The 14,106-nt window shown below is 35.9% G+C and overlaps 1 protein-coding gene across 3 annotated transcripts in view; it reads right to left on the reverse strand.

Annotated features, from left to right (window-relative positions):
* Window positions 1-13,429, reverse strand: part of LOC127864553 (uncharacterized) — a 94,321-nt gene extending 80,892 nt beyond the window's left edge. The window contains exons 1-3 of one of the 3 annotated variants that reach the window (XM_052404295.1): window positions 13,233-13,425; window positions 5,623-5,990; window positions 2,509-2,576 (exon numbers count right to left, since the gene is read on the reverse strand). In XM_052404295.1, coding sequence (XP_052260255.1) covers window positions 2,509-2,576; window positions 5,623-5,757 — 203 coding nt within the window. In that variant the 5' untranslated portion in view covers window positions 5,758-5,990; window positions 13,233-13,425. Of the gene's footprint in view, window positions 1-2,508; window positions 2,577-5,622; window positions 5,991-13,232 lie in introns of all 3 variants that reach the window. The other 2 variants (XM_052404296.1, XM_052404297.1) reach the window with 2 other exon arrangements.
* Between the last annotated feature and the right edge of the window lie 677 nt (window positions 13,430-14,106).

The following is a 14,106-nucleotide window of genomic DNA, read 5'->3' on the forward strand; positions in this document are numbered from 1 at the left end:
GGTTGTTTTGCAAGGTCTGTCCCAGTGTTTATTTGTGACGGTTTTGTTTTGAGGTGGTTAAATGGTGATAATTGGCAGTAATTGCTGGTGCTTTCTTTTTAATATCAGCACACTTTCATCATTTATCAGATATGAATTGAATGCGGCCCAGATTTGTGAATTGCACCTCTGTATAGAACATTCCAGAACGTAATAGACCGCCGCCATTTTGTCAGCCATGTGACTGTCCGCCATTACACTGCTGCAAACTTCTACAAGTCTGCAATTCCAAAAGCCCACCAACCAACCAAGAAAAAAGCTTGTTTTCAAATGTCTGGAGAAAATCTTGGTTTGAAGTTATTTGCGAGTGCTAAAGGGCTGTGAATCTACTTGTAGAGTGTACTTAATTAACTCAACTGTGATGTAAAAAGCTTCTATTTTAGGTGTATTTCACTCATTTAATATTTGGAATAAAAATGGAAATTGTTTGCAAATCACTGCCGTTGAAATGATTGTCAGCAATTCGTTCTCTTAATCTTTGGGACATCGTTAGCCATTTGGTTTGTAAAATTGATGCAATCTGATTTAAACACTGATGAACTATGTTATAAAAATATATGAATTTTTACCCGATTTAAAGTTTCAATTTATAGAAGTTAGCTTTCAATAAATTTGCTGTCAATCTGAACACAACATACCAATAGTTAGATGTAATGATGTACGTATAAAATGGTACTGTTATCAATAATTTCTACACTAAGTTTATATTCTATTTGCTGGATGCATGTACGGAAGTGAATTGTAACGATACTGTTCGAATATCACTTTTCAATGTTCTCAATTTCTTGGAAACTTACATGTAGCTATAGTTTAAATTTAGCATGGCTTGAACCCACAACTTTATGGTTTTTACCCTTTGTGTATCAGTTTCAGTTTGCAGTTTCTAGTCTAGACGGCAAAATCCTAATTTCAAACAAAGGCGCCTAACATTGTTCAAATAATGTCTTTCAGATTTACCTCTACCTGTAGTAGGCAGTTTGAGGAAGAATGACAGCAAAATCTGGCCGAAGTGAGCATATAACGACCTCGTGGACTATCTCATTTTGTCAAAAGCCTACGATGGAAATTTGATAAAATCTTTTGGAGCCTTGTATAAGTATAATATGTCCAGAATGGCTGGATGGGTGACATTTATTCATGCACATCTTCAAGTCAACCCGGTATTGAAAGAAGATGACCATGACTCATGGGTGGCTGTGTCTTCAGACTCTACAGTCTTGACGGGTTACTGTACTTGTCCAGCTGGAAAGGGAAGGACTTGCAGCCATATATCTGCAAATATATATGCTTTAACACTTGCCCGGACCCAGAGTTGGAGGAAAAACATGCACAGACAAACAGGTCGCTTGGGGAAAAAGGAGCATAGAAAGTGTTATGCCATGACAAACTTCAAGAAATCAGGTGCATTTGATACACCAACATTGGATTAGCCGTCTTAATGTGACTTGCATTTACCTCCAATTAAACAGTTGCTTTACAAGAGTGATTTACAACAACATGTCGAATCATCATCTTCAAAGAAAATCTGAGACTGAAAGCAAAAAAATGATGTACAAAGTTCTCAATGCACCAGAGAGATCTGCTGGAATGGAAGAATTGAAAATAAGGAGACAAGTCGTGGAAACCACATTATTGACAGAACGAAGCCAGTGTCGGTATCTTTGTCGTGCCCGAAGCGATGTCACATTTCAAAAGAATGTGTGCTTAGACAATGATAAGACCAAATCAATCCAACAGAAGACAAAAGCACAAAACTCAGACATTTGGATGGAAAGTAGAAAGGATAAACTCAACTAGGGTCCATGCACTACCCAAAACAGGCCGTGCTGATCCCAAAAAGTGTGTTGTCAGTAAGGTATACAACAGGTTCAATTAATCTGTGTCTACTAGACATGGGAAAAACTTTCAATGGTTTGAAATAAAAAATTGTGGACAAACTGTTCATAGATGCAGACTTGTGATTTGTCAACAAGAATCTTACATTTCGGCGTGCCCAGATGGATTGATTGACAATTGCACGATTGTAGAAGTGGAATGCCCAACAAAACCTTTTTACGACTAAGTCATTTCTGGACAGTACGTGTATAATGTTGTGCTAAAGGATGAAAAGCCATACATGTACTTGGACCTCAAAGGGAAAAATGGATAGTACACCTAAGTTCAGGTAGCAATGTATTGCACAAAGGCTTCTCTGTGTAATTATTTTGTGTGGACAAAGGAGTATCAAATTTTTAATACATGACTTTTGATGAAGAATGTATCAACCTATTACTATCGAGCATCAGGCTTGTTTTATTGTCTGAGGAATTGCGGTCAAACAGATTGAAGGTTTCCTATGTACACAAGGAACCCCTGCAAGGAACTTAGTAAATAAGCTAGATACATGTATGCAAGCTGATAAATGTCTAACTTAAGACGTGTTGAAAGACTTTTGGTCCTAAAAAAACATATGACACTAAACAAATATACCCCATGTTAACAACTGGAATAGGGTTCTGGTTTGTCGGTCTTCCATCGAGGAAATGCAATGAGCAAACCTGAAAAACAATTATGAATAATAGTAAAAATAATTGTTAAACTCAAGGAAATATAACAATATCAAACTTATCTATGTTTATTAGATAAATAACAAAATAACCTTGGCTTAGATTAAAGTTTGAATGTGTGGATTCCATGATAATCCAATAAGTTTTTAGACTGTCAAATATCACACTAAGTAATACCTAAGTAATACCTAAGCTATACCTGAAAGCGAGAAAGAAAGACAAGAAAGACATCAGCGGACTTATCTACCATATCAAATGTGTGGTCATCCAAAGGAACAGTGTTCTATGGATTATATTGAAAGTAATTTGAAAATTCGATTCATGGAACACAGGAGACCGAGTTCAACATCATCTGAGGTCTCAAGGCATATAAACGACTGTAAACCGGACCACACAATCACAATGGAGAACGTTAGGATTCTTGACCGTGAGCCATTTGGTTCAAGAGAGGGGTCAATGAGGTTATTTACACCGGTGCACTAAGACCGGCCCTAAACAAGGGCGGGGCCGCTACCAAATCCCGCACACCTGGGACAGTATGTTAACATCGCTCACACCGACAATTAGCAGTGTTAACGTTTCCAAACAGTAGAAATAATTCTGCTGTTGAAGTCCGTAGTACACGGACGAAAGCTCCAGGTATAGCTTTCAATATTTAGTGAGTGTAATTTGACAGTCTAATAAGTTATTGGATTAACAAAATAACCTGTCACCTTAAATTGAATCATTATGTGATATTGTGAATTTTTCAATAAAACATACTGGATGGTAATAGCATTTTTTTATTTGGGTTAAATATCAGTATAAGAAAGTTCACATATGTATTTGAAGTTGACGAAATATAATTGATACTGGCAAGCCCACATAACATTTATGACACTTTCAATATTTTTGGTGAATGGCCAATTACCAAGGAAGAGTGTGGATAGGCTAATTAAAACAAGAGCACCGCCTTGCGGGTGCAGACCGCTCATCTATTTTCTTTTTAAAGGTGAAGGGACTCTCATTTTCAATCTCAAAGGAGGGAGGAGTGGAGTGAAGAGGGGTGTATAGTGTGGGGTTGTGGACATTTATTACATTATCTTCCAAAAAAGCGGAAAAAAAAAGAAAAAAAAAATCGGGGGGGGGGGGTTTGGGTGCGATGGTTGGACGGTATTTCAAACATAACCGTTTAAAAAAAAATGGGGGGGGGGGGGTATAGTGTGAGGGTGTGGTGATAATTTGTGAGATGATCTTAAAAAAAAAAAAAAAAAAAAAAAAATTAAAAAAAAAAATTGGGGGTGGGGTGGGGTCTTGGGGGTGGGGTGGGGGTATAGTGTGAGGGTGTGGTGGTCATTTGTGAGATGATCTTAAAAAAAAAAAATAATAATAATAATTAGGGGGGGGGGGAGGGGGGAGAGGGGGGGAGGGCATGGGGGATGGTTTGGGTGAAGTCTATTGTGGTATGTCAGGTAAGAGTAGTTTCATCAAAGTATCAATCAAATCTAATCATAAATAAAGAAGTTATGGCAATTTTAGCAAAATTTAATAATTTGACCTTGAGAGTCAAGGTCATTCAAAGGTCAAAGTAAAATTCAAGTTGCCAGGTACAGTAACCTCATGATAGCATGTAAGTATATGAAGTTTGAAAGCAATAGCCTTGATACTTCGAGTGGATCGAAACACAAAATTTAACCATATATTAAAAGTTACTAAGTCAAAAAAGGGCCATAATTCCGTAACAATGACAACCAGAGTTATGCAACTTGTCCTTTAACTGTACCCTTATGATAGTTTGTGAGTGTTCCAAGTATGAAAGCAATATCTATGATACTTTAGGGGTAAAGTGGACCAAAACATAAATCTTAACCAAATTTTTAATTTTCTAAGTATAAAGGGCCCATAATTCCGTCCAAATGCCAGTCAGAGTTACATAACTTTGCCTGCACCGTCCCCTTATGATAGTTCATAAATCTTGCAAGTATGAAAGCAATAGCTTTGATACTGTAGGAATAAAGTGGACCTAAACACAAAACTTAATCAAATTTTCAATTTTCTAAGTATAAAAAGGGCACATAATTCTGTCAAAATGCCAGTCAGAGTTACATTACTTTGCCTGCACAGTCCCCTTATGATAGTTAGTAAGTGTTGCAAGTATGAAAGCAATAGCTTTGATGCTTAAGGAATAAAATGGACCTAAACACAAAACTTAACCAAAATTGTCAATTTTCTAAGTATAAAAAGGGCACATAATTCTGTCAAAATGCATGCCAGAGTTATCTAACTTTGCCTGCCCAGTCCCCTCATGATAGTAAGTAAGTGTACCAAGTTTGAATGCAATAGCATTGATACTTACTGAGAAAAGTGGAACTAAACGCAAAACTTAACCAAAATTTTCAATTTTTTAAGTATAAAAAGGGCACATAATTCTGTCAAAATGCACGCCAGAGTTATCTAACTTTGCCTGCCCAGTCCACTCATGATAGTAAGTAAGTGTACCAAGTTTGAATGCAATAGCATTGATACTTTCTGAGAAAAGTGGACCTAAACGCAAAACTTAACCGGACGCCGACGCCAACGCCGACGCCGACGCCAAGGTGATGACAATAGCTCATATTTTTTTTTTCAAAAAATAGATGAGCTAAAAATGCCATAATATGACTGAAATACTGATGAAGATTTGAAAACATTCAATTTTACTTTTCAACAGTGTAAAATATACATTACATTCTCTTAACAAGAGATGTGTTTGTCAGAAAAACAATCACGGTGACAATGCCCCCTACTGCGCCGCTTTAAAGCCATATATTTGACCTTTGACCTTGAAGGATGACCTTGACCTTTCACCTCAAAATGTGCAGCTTCATGATATATGCATACCAAATATCAAGTTGCTATCTTTAATATTGCAAAAGTTATGGGCAATGTTAAAGTTTAAGGACGGACTGATAGACTGACTGACGGACTGACTATATGCCACCCTACCGGGGGCATACAAATTATCCCTATTACCGAAGTTCCGTTTTAACTGAATATTCTAATTAAAAAAAAAACATACCAATGATTTGGATGATGGCTTGAACTTCAAGTCCTTTCTATTGATTGATTTGATCCAGGCCATTCTCATATCTTCATCCTTTGGAATGCAATGAAATCTAAATGGCTGTAAACATGGACAGTCTTTGTGTTGCATATTATGTTCTTTGCAGACAGCATTAGTTCATTCATAGAGTTTCTTTTGGTTGTTCTTACAACCCACAACAGCACATTGTTTACCTCCACTTCGTTCATACGGCATTTTCACAGATTAAAATGCAAGCAATCCGTGCTCTGTAATATATGTTACCAGCTGTTGCGCATAATTGGGTAATGACTTAATTCTGGAACTGTTTTTTAAGGATGGTGGAAGCGTTAGTTGAATGTACACTGTAACGCATAAAAGCAGGTGTATTTGAGTTATTACCCTTGTGACTGCATTTCCAATTTTCCATTTGTGTTTCTATTATTTTGCTTGGTAAAATTATTTTGATGTATGTATATTTTTGCATGTAATTTGATGATTTTAATTATATTAAAATATATTTCAAATGCAATCAATAAGGTATTCTATTGTCCTTCTATTAGCCCTCTTCTTTTGTTTCTATAAACTATAGATGTGCTCTGAGGATTTTGTTTTACTACCAACACTAGTGATGGAAAATGAAAACGAATACAACAAAACGATAAACAAAAAACATGTTTAAATGAATTTTAAAATCTTATTTTAACTAAAATAATTTAAATTTATCCATATCTCACTGAACACTTTGAATATGTCCAAATCAATAATTATCGTACGATTCCCTTATGTTGAGCAAAACCTAATTTTGATCAGTTGTTAACATAAAGAACGCGGCTCTCGTGATGACGTCACACGCATGCGCTTCGATTATTTTAACTAACATTACTACGCTGAAAAACAATAACAGACACAACTTAAATAAGGAAACAGTTTAATTGCATTTCAAAATCTTACTTCAACATTTTTAGTACTCTTCAATTAACTTGCACATAAATTGCAGACCACTGTACTAGTATAAACACTACTTTCATGTATTTGATTTATTTTAAAGAAAATTCCATCATTTTTTCATGATTCCCAGAAGATGTTGCATGGAACAATCTGTGCGCGCACATCGTGAAAATAGGTGACATGACGATATATGCATGTTGAGTGGGTAAACTCTGTCCCGATTGGATGATAATTTTATCAACTCTTTAAATGGTTACATATATGCCAAAATTATATTAGAACAAATTGCAAACTTTTTTTGCGATTCTTGAGCACTTTTTCGTGTCCATGTTGCTCAAAAAAGATCGACCGATAAAAAAGAAACTTTTTAAATTGTAAAAAGAAGTTATAAAAAAGCTAAATAAATCTTTCAGTTTCTTTAAAAATTTCAGTACACTACGCGACCCGTGATTTTTGCCGCGATTCTCGCATCACCGCAATCGATGCAACGTGGCAAATCGCGTTGATTCAGCGCGATAAGAAAATTTGGGTGATGTCTCGGCGACTCCACGGTGACCGTCGCGCGATGTATCTCGCTGTTACGCAATCAGCGTGAATCACCGCAAATCACCGCGATCCGCCTTGGCTCACCTTTTTAAGCGAGTTACGTTGAGGGTTACACTTACATGTACATGTAACATATATGTGAACACTTACATAATACATTGCAATAATAAAGCTTTTGTTGTTGATACAATGGGCGTATTAGCTAAAATACTCCCGTTCCGACATGAACATGATGCAGTAATGTTTGAAGCTTTAACGGCTCCAAATTAATATAACAGCGCAGAATGATCATGCAATAATTATTGAACATAACATGTAAACATTATTTTACTAATTGCATTAGCAGAATGTTTATTAAAACTTACTAGCAATTATATTCTAGGCCCGAATACACTACCACTGTTCAAATTCCATATAGTTGCCATATACATGTAGCACTGTGTAAATTGAAAGTTGCATGGTGTTTCGTCATTGGTCAGTTATAAATACCGTGTTTCTCAATACATGGTATTTGATTTAGACGAAACTAATAATTTGGAAATTTACGAGAAATATGATATATGTTTTCCATTTAAACTTTGATCTTACCGTGTGTGTTTATTGACGTTATTAATTATGTCAAGACTTATTTTTGCATTTCATTAAGAATTATAATGTGTAGCCCTTTTGTTGACAGTGTTTAGCAAAATATTCGCGCATTAAGACACGGAAAATTGTTAACGTAACACTTTCATTTAAAATTAAATGTCATCGATAGATAACGTCTAATTATTTTTGACTAACTTATTCTTTACTTATTTATTTTCTGTTTCAGGCTCCAATGCGAATAACTCGTGTTACTCGCGTTACTTTCCGAGCGTTGTACATACATTCACAATGCTTGATAAGCCGAAAATATATTACTGTTCTATTTTTAAGTATATGTTATTATGACATCAAAAAAACTTCACACGTCAAGGTATTATGTTTTACTTCTATCAGTAACGATACGGATACGGCGTATTTGATTTGAAATGACTTTAAAAGAAATATCAAATTGTTGGCGATATAATTGTTTTAAAAATACCAAAGAAACATTTAACCGAAATCAACAAAATTCAATGCTTTGCGCTACAGTTTTTATAAAAAAAATCAATACTTGCACGCTCGTATACCTTGACCTTGTACATTGCCGCATAATTTTCGCGCTCTTTTGTCGGGAAATATACATGATGGCTATATTGGAAGCATTTGTAAACGTCGTGTTAACATTCAAACATCGGAAGTGTGTTTCGGATTATAAATTATTATTCTCATTTGGGAATTTAACGGATCATTTATACTTATGGTATATTTGTTTTAAATTGATTATTAATTTGTTACAACGCTTTAAGTGTCGAAAAAATGTTTTGATAATACTATGCATTAATAGCACAATTTCCAGGAGGAAAACGTTTTTTTACATGAAGGCGTATGACGCAATAAAAAGTTTCTTGTAAGATCGTATTGCATTAAATCTGAATTTAAATACGCTCGCCCCACATAATGCACTGTACTCTTTACACTTCTGAAAAATGGCGTAGTCATATGGTTGTGTTAATGTAATTCTCAAACATACTTACCGACATAAATGTTAAAGATTATTTTTTCGTAAGTGATGTTGTCATTATGTTGGATTATTTGATAATTGTGAACATTAGAAAAGCGTTATGTATACAGTTATTGATACGATTCGGTTTATATGCATGAATTGGCGAATCATCGATGTCACCGATATCCACTGCGATCACGGCGAATCGCGGCGAATCGCGGCGAATCACCGCAAAATTGAGGGGAATCAGCGCGAAGATTATCTTGCTCTCGCGCAACGGCGGAGTGACGAATCACGTGAAATTCCTGGTGATTTTCCAATCAAAAAGCAAACTGTCCGCCTTGACTCCGCGAATTAGGCAACAATCACGGGTCGCGTAGTGGTCATAATACACTAAATAGTTTCCCTATATAATTTAATGTAAAAGCGACAACTTTGAGCGAAAATAAATGCAACATTTTGCACATAGAGACCCCCATAACCATACCTTTTCTTAAAGGCCATTCTAAGCGGAATCGATTTATGCAATAAAAAAGATATGTCATGTACAAAGCAAGAAAGAACTTGACACAAATCAAAATCGACTGTTTTTGCAACTTTTTTTTCGGCCGTTTCTTAGTGGAATGTAACCTTTTCTAGTGCAATGGTTTACTTCACGTGTATCATATTTCAGATTTCAGGGATTCAGTAGTGAACACCTATTCATGCCCTACCATTATCTCTGCAAGATAACACCCGAATAATGGTAAAAAGTGTAAAACATGCCTTCCTGTCAACTATGATATTTTTTTAGAGAGTACAGCCCTACATGAAGCGATCATTTAGTGTATTGTAACCTATAAGACAACGTTAACTGTTAACATCGCGAAAAATAAGCACTTCTCGATACTTATAAAACTATTTTCTATGTGCATGCCAATTTTCAGACCGATCTTTCACGTAGAAATGCTTGAAAATGCATTTTATTATAACGCCTGATAAGCCATGTGGCTTTCGCGTTCGGAGCTTTGATTTATAACGGGCGTTCAGGCGAGAAAACGTTTACCCTAAATAATTACAATCGGTCAAAATACTGGAATATTGTTACAAGCTATGTAGAAAAAGAAGTAAACAACTATTAAAACGTGTTCATGAGCGCTTTCAGCACAAATTGTTGCGATTTGAGATGCTCAAGACGAGTTTTTGTACGTTTTTTTTCTTATTTTCCTCTGAAAACGTATTTTCTTCTTAAAAACTCACGATGCTCCTTAAATTCGTGAAACAGACGCATTTATTCCGTGAAATTTGCCAAAACGCGTCATATCCCACTAAAAAAATGATGATTTTCTGTAAATACAGCTCCTTTGTGACTAGGCCTGGTTTTGCGTTTAGGTCATAATACACTAAATAGTTTCCCTATATAATTCAATGTAAAAGCGACAACTTTGAGCGAAAATAAATGCAACATTTTGCACATAGAGACCCCCATAACCATACCTTTTCTTAAAGGCCATTCTAAGCGGAATCGATTTATGCAATAAAAAAGATACATGTACAAAGCAAGAAAGAACTTGACACAAATCAAAATCGACTGTTTTTGCAACTTTTTTTTTCGGCCGTTTCTTAGTGGAATGTAACCTTTTCTAGTGCAATGGTTTACTATAGTCTTCACGTGTATCATATTTCAGGGATTCAGTAGTGAACACCTATTCATGCCCTACCATTATCTCTGCAAGATAACACCCGAATAATGGTAAAAAGTGTAAAACATGCCTTCCTGTCAACTGATATTTTTTTAGAGAGTACAGCCCTACATGAAGCGATCATTTAGTGTATTGTAACCAAGTGTATATTGAATTCTAAGTTTTGATGACCTCATACCTATTGCAATCGAGGACTAGCTGTAAGTGTTGCTTTTCGAATGTTACATCTCGACTCAAGGTAAACAACACGCGTAATGTATGTAATTTGCAGGTGTATATATGGATTTATTGGCTTTGCGTGATTAAACACGCTGTAAATAAACAATTTTGACATGGATTTAATGGGAATGAAATGAATCTTTAAAGGTACATGGTATATTTCCGTATTTTTCGAATTTATTGAGAAATTCTTGTACTTGTTACCTAAATCGCTCGATTCAAGGTCATTGGAGGATACTATTAACAAGTGAATTTTCTGGGGTTTTTTCTTATAATTATGGTGGACGAACCAGTTATCGAACACCTAAGACAAAAACAATTTGTTTCATCAAATGACTAACAGTTCAATCATTTAATAACTTATCTGTAAAGTTTTCAAGCAAATATCCGTAAAGAATTCATAACAATGATTCCTTGTTTAGTGTCACCTCTAGCAGACAAAACAAAATGGCGGCCGATGTAAACATGACCTATTACCGAACAGTTCATAAATACTACTCCAGTGAATATAAACAAACATAAAACTGAATATTTATTATTGAAACATGAAAATTAACAAAATTAGAAAAGCATGTAGCTTTGAACACAAATAAAACAAGTCCATTCATCTGCAATATTGTGGCAAGGACAAAAGAACGGGTCATTTCTCCTGACAACATTTGTGGCTGTGCAAAGCTGCAAGTGCACCCAGTGGCTACAGTTATCAAAGTCACACTTGGCCCACCTCACAAATATCAAGGATGCGCAGTTAGCAAGTTCTTTTGGCTGAAAGCGGCTGCATACACAACAAGTTTCATCATCATCTTCATCTTCAGACGATTCAACATCAGTGTTCAGATGGGAGGGTCCAGGCTCTGGGTAAGTGTGTTGTTTTGTTGATGGTTTTTTATTCAGTTGTTTGTGAAACTGTTGCTTTTGTAGGCATAAGCTTCGAATGTTTGTTTGATTGTTCAGTTTGTTGCTTGTTTTTCTGTTCATTTGTTGTTTCAGCTCTTTCCCTTAGTTTCTGTTCAATTACCGGATCTGTTATTTCTTTGCCAGATGTAAATTCACGAATGTTGTTCTTTTTCTTTCCATTGTTGAATTCTTTCTTTTGTAAATGACAACTTCTGCTTTGTAAAAGAAAAAATCAGGAACAGATGGTTCAGCAACATATGGTAGCGAAGTGGTAAAATGCTCCTTGCTAATAGATGACTCGTCAACAGAAAAAACACCTGATTTCTTGACGGCAGATCTAAGATTTTCGACAGACAATGCTGCTCCATATGCAGCAGATCCAAGAGGAGCAACATTGTACCTTGTGATTTTTTCTAGAGGGATTTTCTCTGATAAATCTGCGACACATGGATTTGTAGATATTTTGAAGGGGTCCAAAACAACCCACATCAGACGGTTGAAGGACATGGCTTGTGTGGGCCGGTAAGATGAATAGAATAATGTTATTCTTCTTTGCCCAATCCAGCACTGGAACATTTATGTGGCTTTTATGGCCATCAAGCAGAACAAGGATAGGCTGTGACTTGTCCACTCTTTGCACATATCTGAGGAAATGGGTGTCCATGTAGTGTAAAAACACAGCTGAATTTGACCAGTCACTGTCAGACATACACCCTGATGACCCTTGTGTAGACCCTTGCAACAGATCTGCATTCAGGCGTTTCCCTTTGAAAACAAAGAATGGTGGAAGCTGTGTGCCTAATGCGTTGCCACATCCAATTATTGTTGTAACGCAGGACCTTGACGAAGTAACTGCTGATGCCTTCAATGTGCCACTTATTATGAATGGTGGGGTATGCTCTGTTTGGATACCTTTTTCGTCAATGTTATAGACGCACTCAGGTTTCTTGTGGAGGTCATGTTTTTCAACAACACTCATCTAATTGTTGAAATATTCATGAACATTGGCCTCTGATGTGGCTTCAGCTCTGTAGTTGGACAGTGCCCTCGATCGAACAACTTGAAACTCAGGCCATCGCTGCTGGAAACCCTTAAACCATTTCACAGACAAAGGTTTATCATTTGGCCTCTTACCAAGGAACACTGCATAGTTTGTAGCACTTGCTACAACTTCACTAATGGTATAACCATACCCAAGGGCAGCCATTGTCTTGACATGGTCAACTAGTTTGACCTCTTCTTCCTGAGAGAAGAGTGGAGCTTGTCCGGGTTTGAGGCATTCAGGGTCAATAACCCCTTTCACACGGTCCCATAGTGTAGTATGGGGAACACCATACTGTTTTGCAACAGATCTTACTGGCAAGCCACTGTCTCTTACTTTTAGGTATGCATTGTGAAGAGCTGTTGGTGAGTAAAGACCTCTGTGTTCAATTATCTTCTTAGGTTTAGACTGAGAAGAAAAAGAAAAACAAACTTAACTTTATGATGATCAATTGTCAAGAAAGAAAAGCTGGAATATTTTTTCGGAACTGTGCTGTAGCTCTAAGAGCGATAATAAAAACAAAGTCACATGACTGTTACGTGATCCGGATTGGACAAAATAATCTACGTCTGCTGCAATCAAAATTGCAAATGGAAATATGCTTTTTGATGTTTAAATACATGTTTTGATAAATGCATTCAAAAAGTAATAGCAAAAACACATAAAACCGTGTAAATAACAATAAATGCATTTCTTTTACCTGTTTTCGGCGCATTTGTTGCAAGCTTAGTGGGCAAGTAGGTCACAGACTGCATGAATGACAATTTGTTTATGGATGCGACGTCATGCGCACTTTTGCGCATGCGCATATAGAACCAAAACAAACCGTCCGATATCAGGTTCTGTTCGATAATAGGTACTTAATACACGATATATTTAAAATAATAAATTTGGCCGTCAGGGTCTAGGCGGTCAAGCTTATTAAATGCTCATATTGGAAATATATTTGTTTTTCAATTCAAATACTTGTTTAAATAAATAACAAAACGAGCAGCAAGTAGTGTGAAAATCCCATAGCATTTATCAACCTCTTGTCTATGTGTATATATAAATATATGTTTTTATAGAAACAAAGAGTGCAACTTCATTTGCCGTAAAACTACACCATCTTTTAACGAGTTATGGAGGTTTCGGTAAATGACAAGTTCGGTAAATTGATTTATATAGTAAATGCCGTGGAGGTTTCGGTAAATTGTTATAATAGGGATTATCGCACCTTTTGTCGATAAGCGTGTACATTAATTGAGTTGTTTGACACTAATTAAATTATCTGTTTAAATGAACGGAGTTGATTTTATCAATTTAGAGATGTTTGCAAAGTGTTAATATTAATTATCCAGGCTCGCAACCTATTAATATTCTTACCAAGGGGAGGTAAATTATATACTAAAAGTTTATCTTTAGGTCATGATTGTTTTGTTTTTTACATATGTTTTTAAACAATTAGTTGAAAAAACCTTAATTGAAGTGTATCAGATAAAAAAAAAATAATGTGGCTATTACAAGAGGTGGCCTCCACGTGGCAAGAGCTGGGTAACATATTCATTATGTTGGCAAACTACCTCATGTTTATA

The sequence above is a fragment of the Dreissena polymorpha genome, chromosome 1 (assembly GCF_020536995.1).
Source record: "Dreissena polymorpha isolate Duluth1 chromosome 1, UMN_Dpol_1.0, whole genome shotgun sequence".
Taxonomy (NCBI): Eukaryota; Metazoa; Mollusca; class Bivalvia; order Myida; family Dreissenidae; genus Dreissena; species Dreissena polymorpha.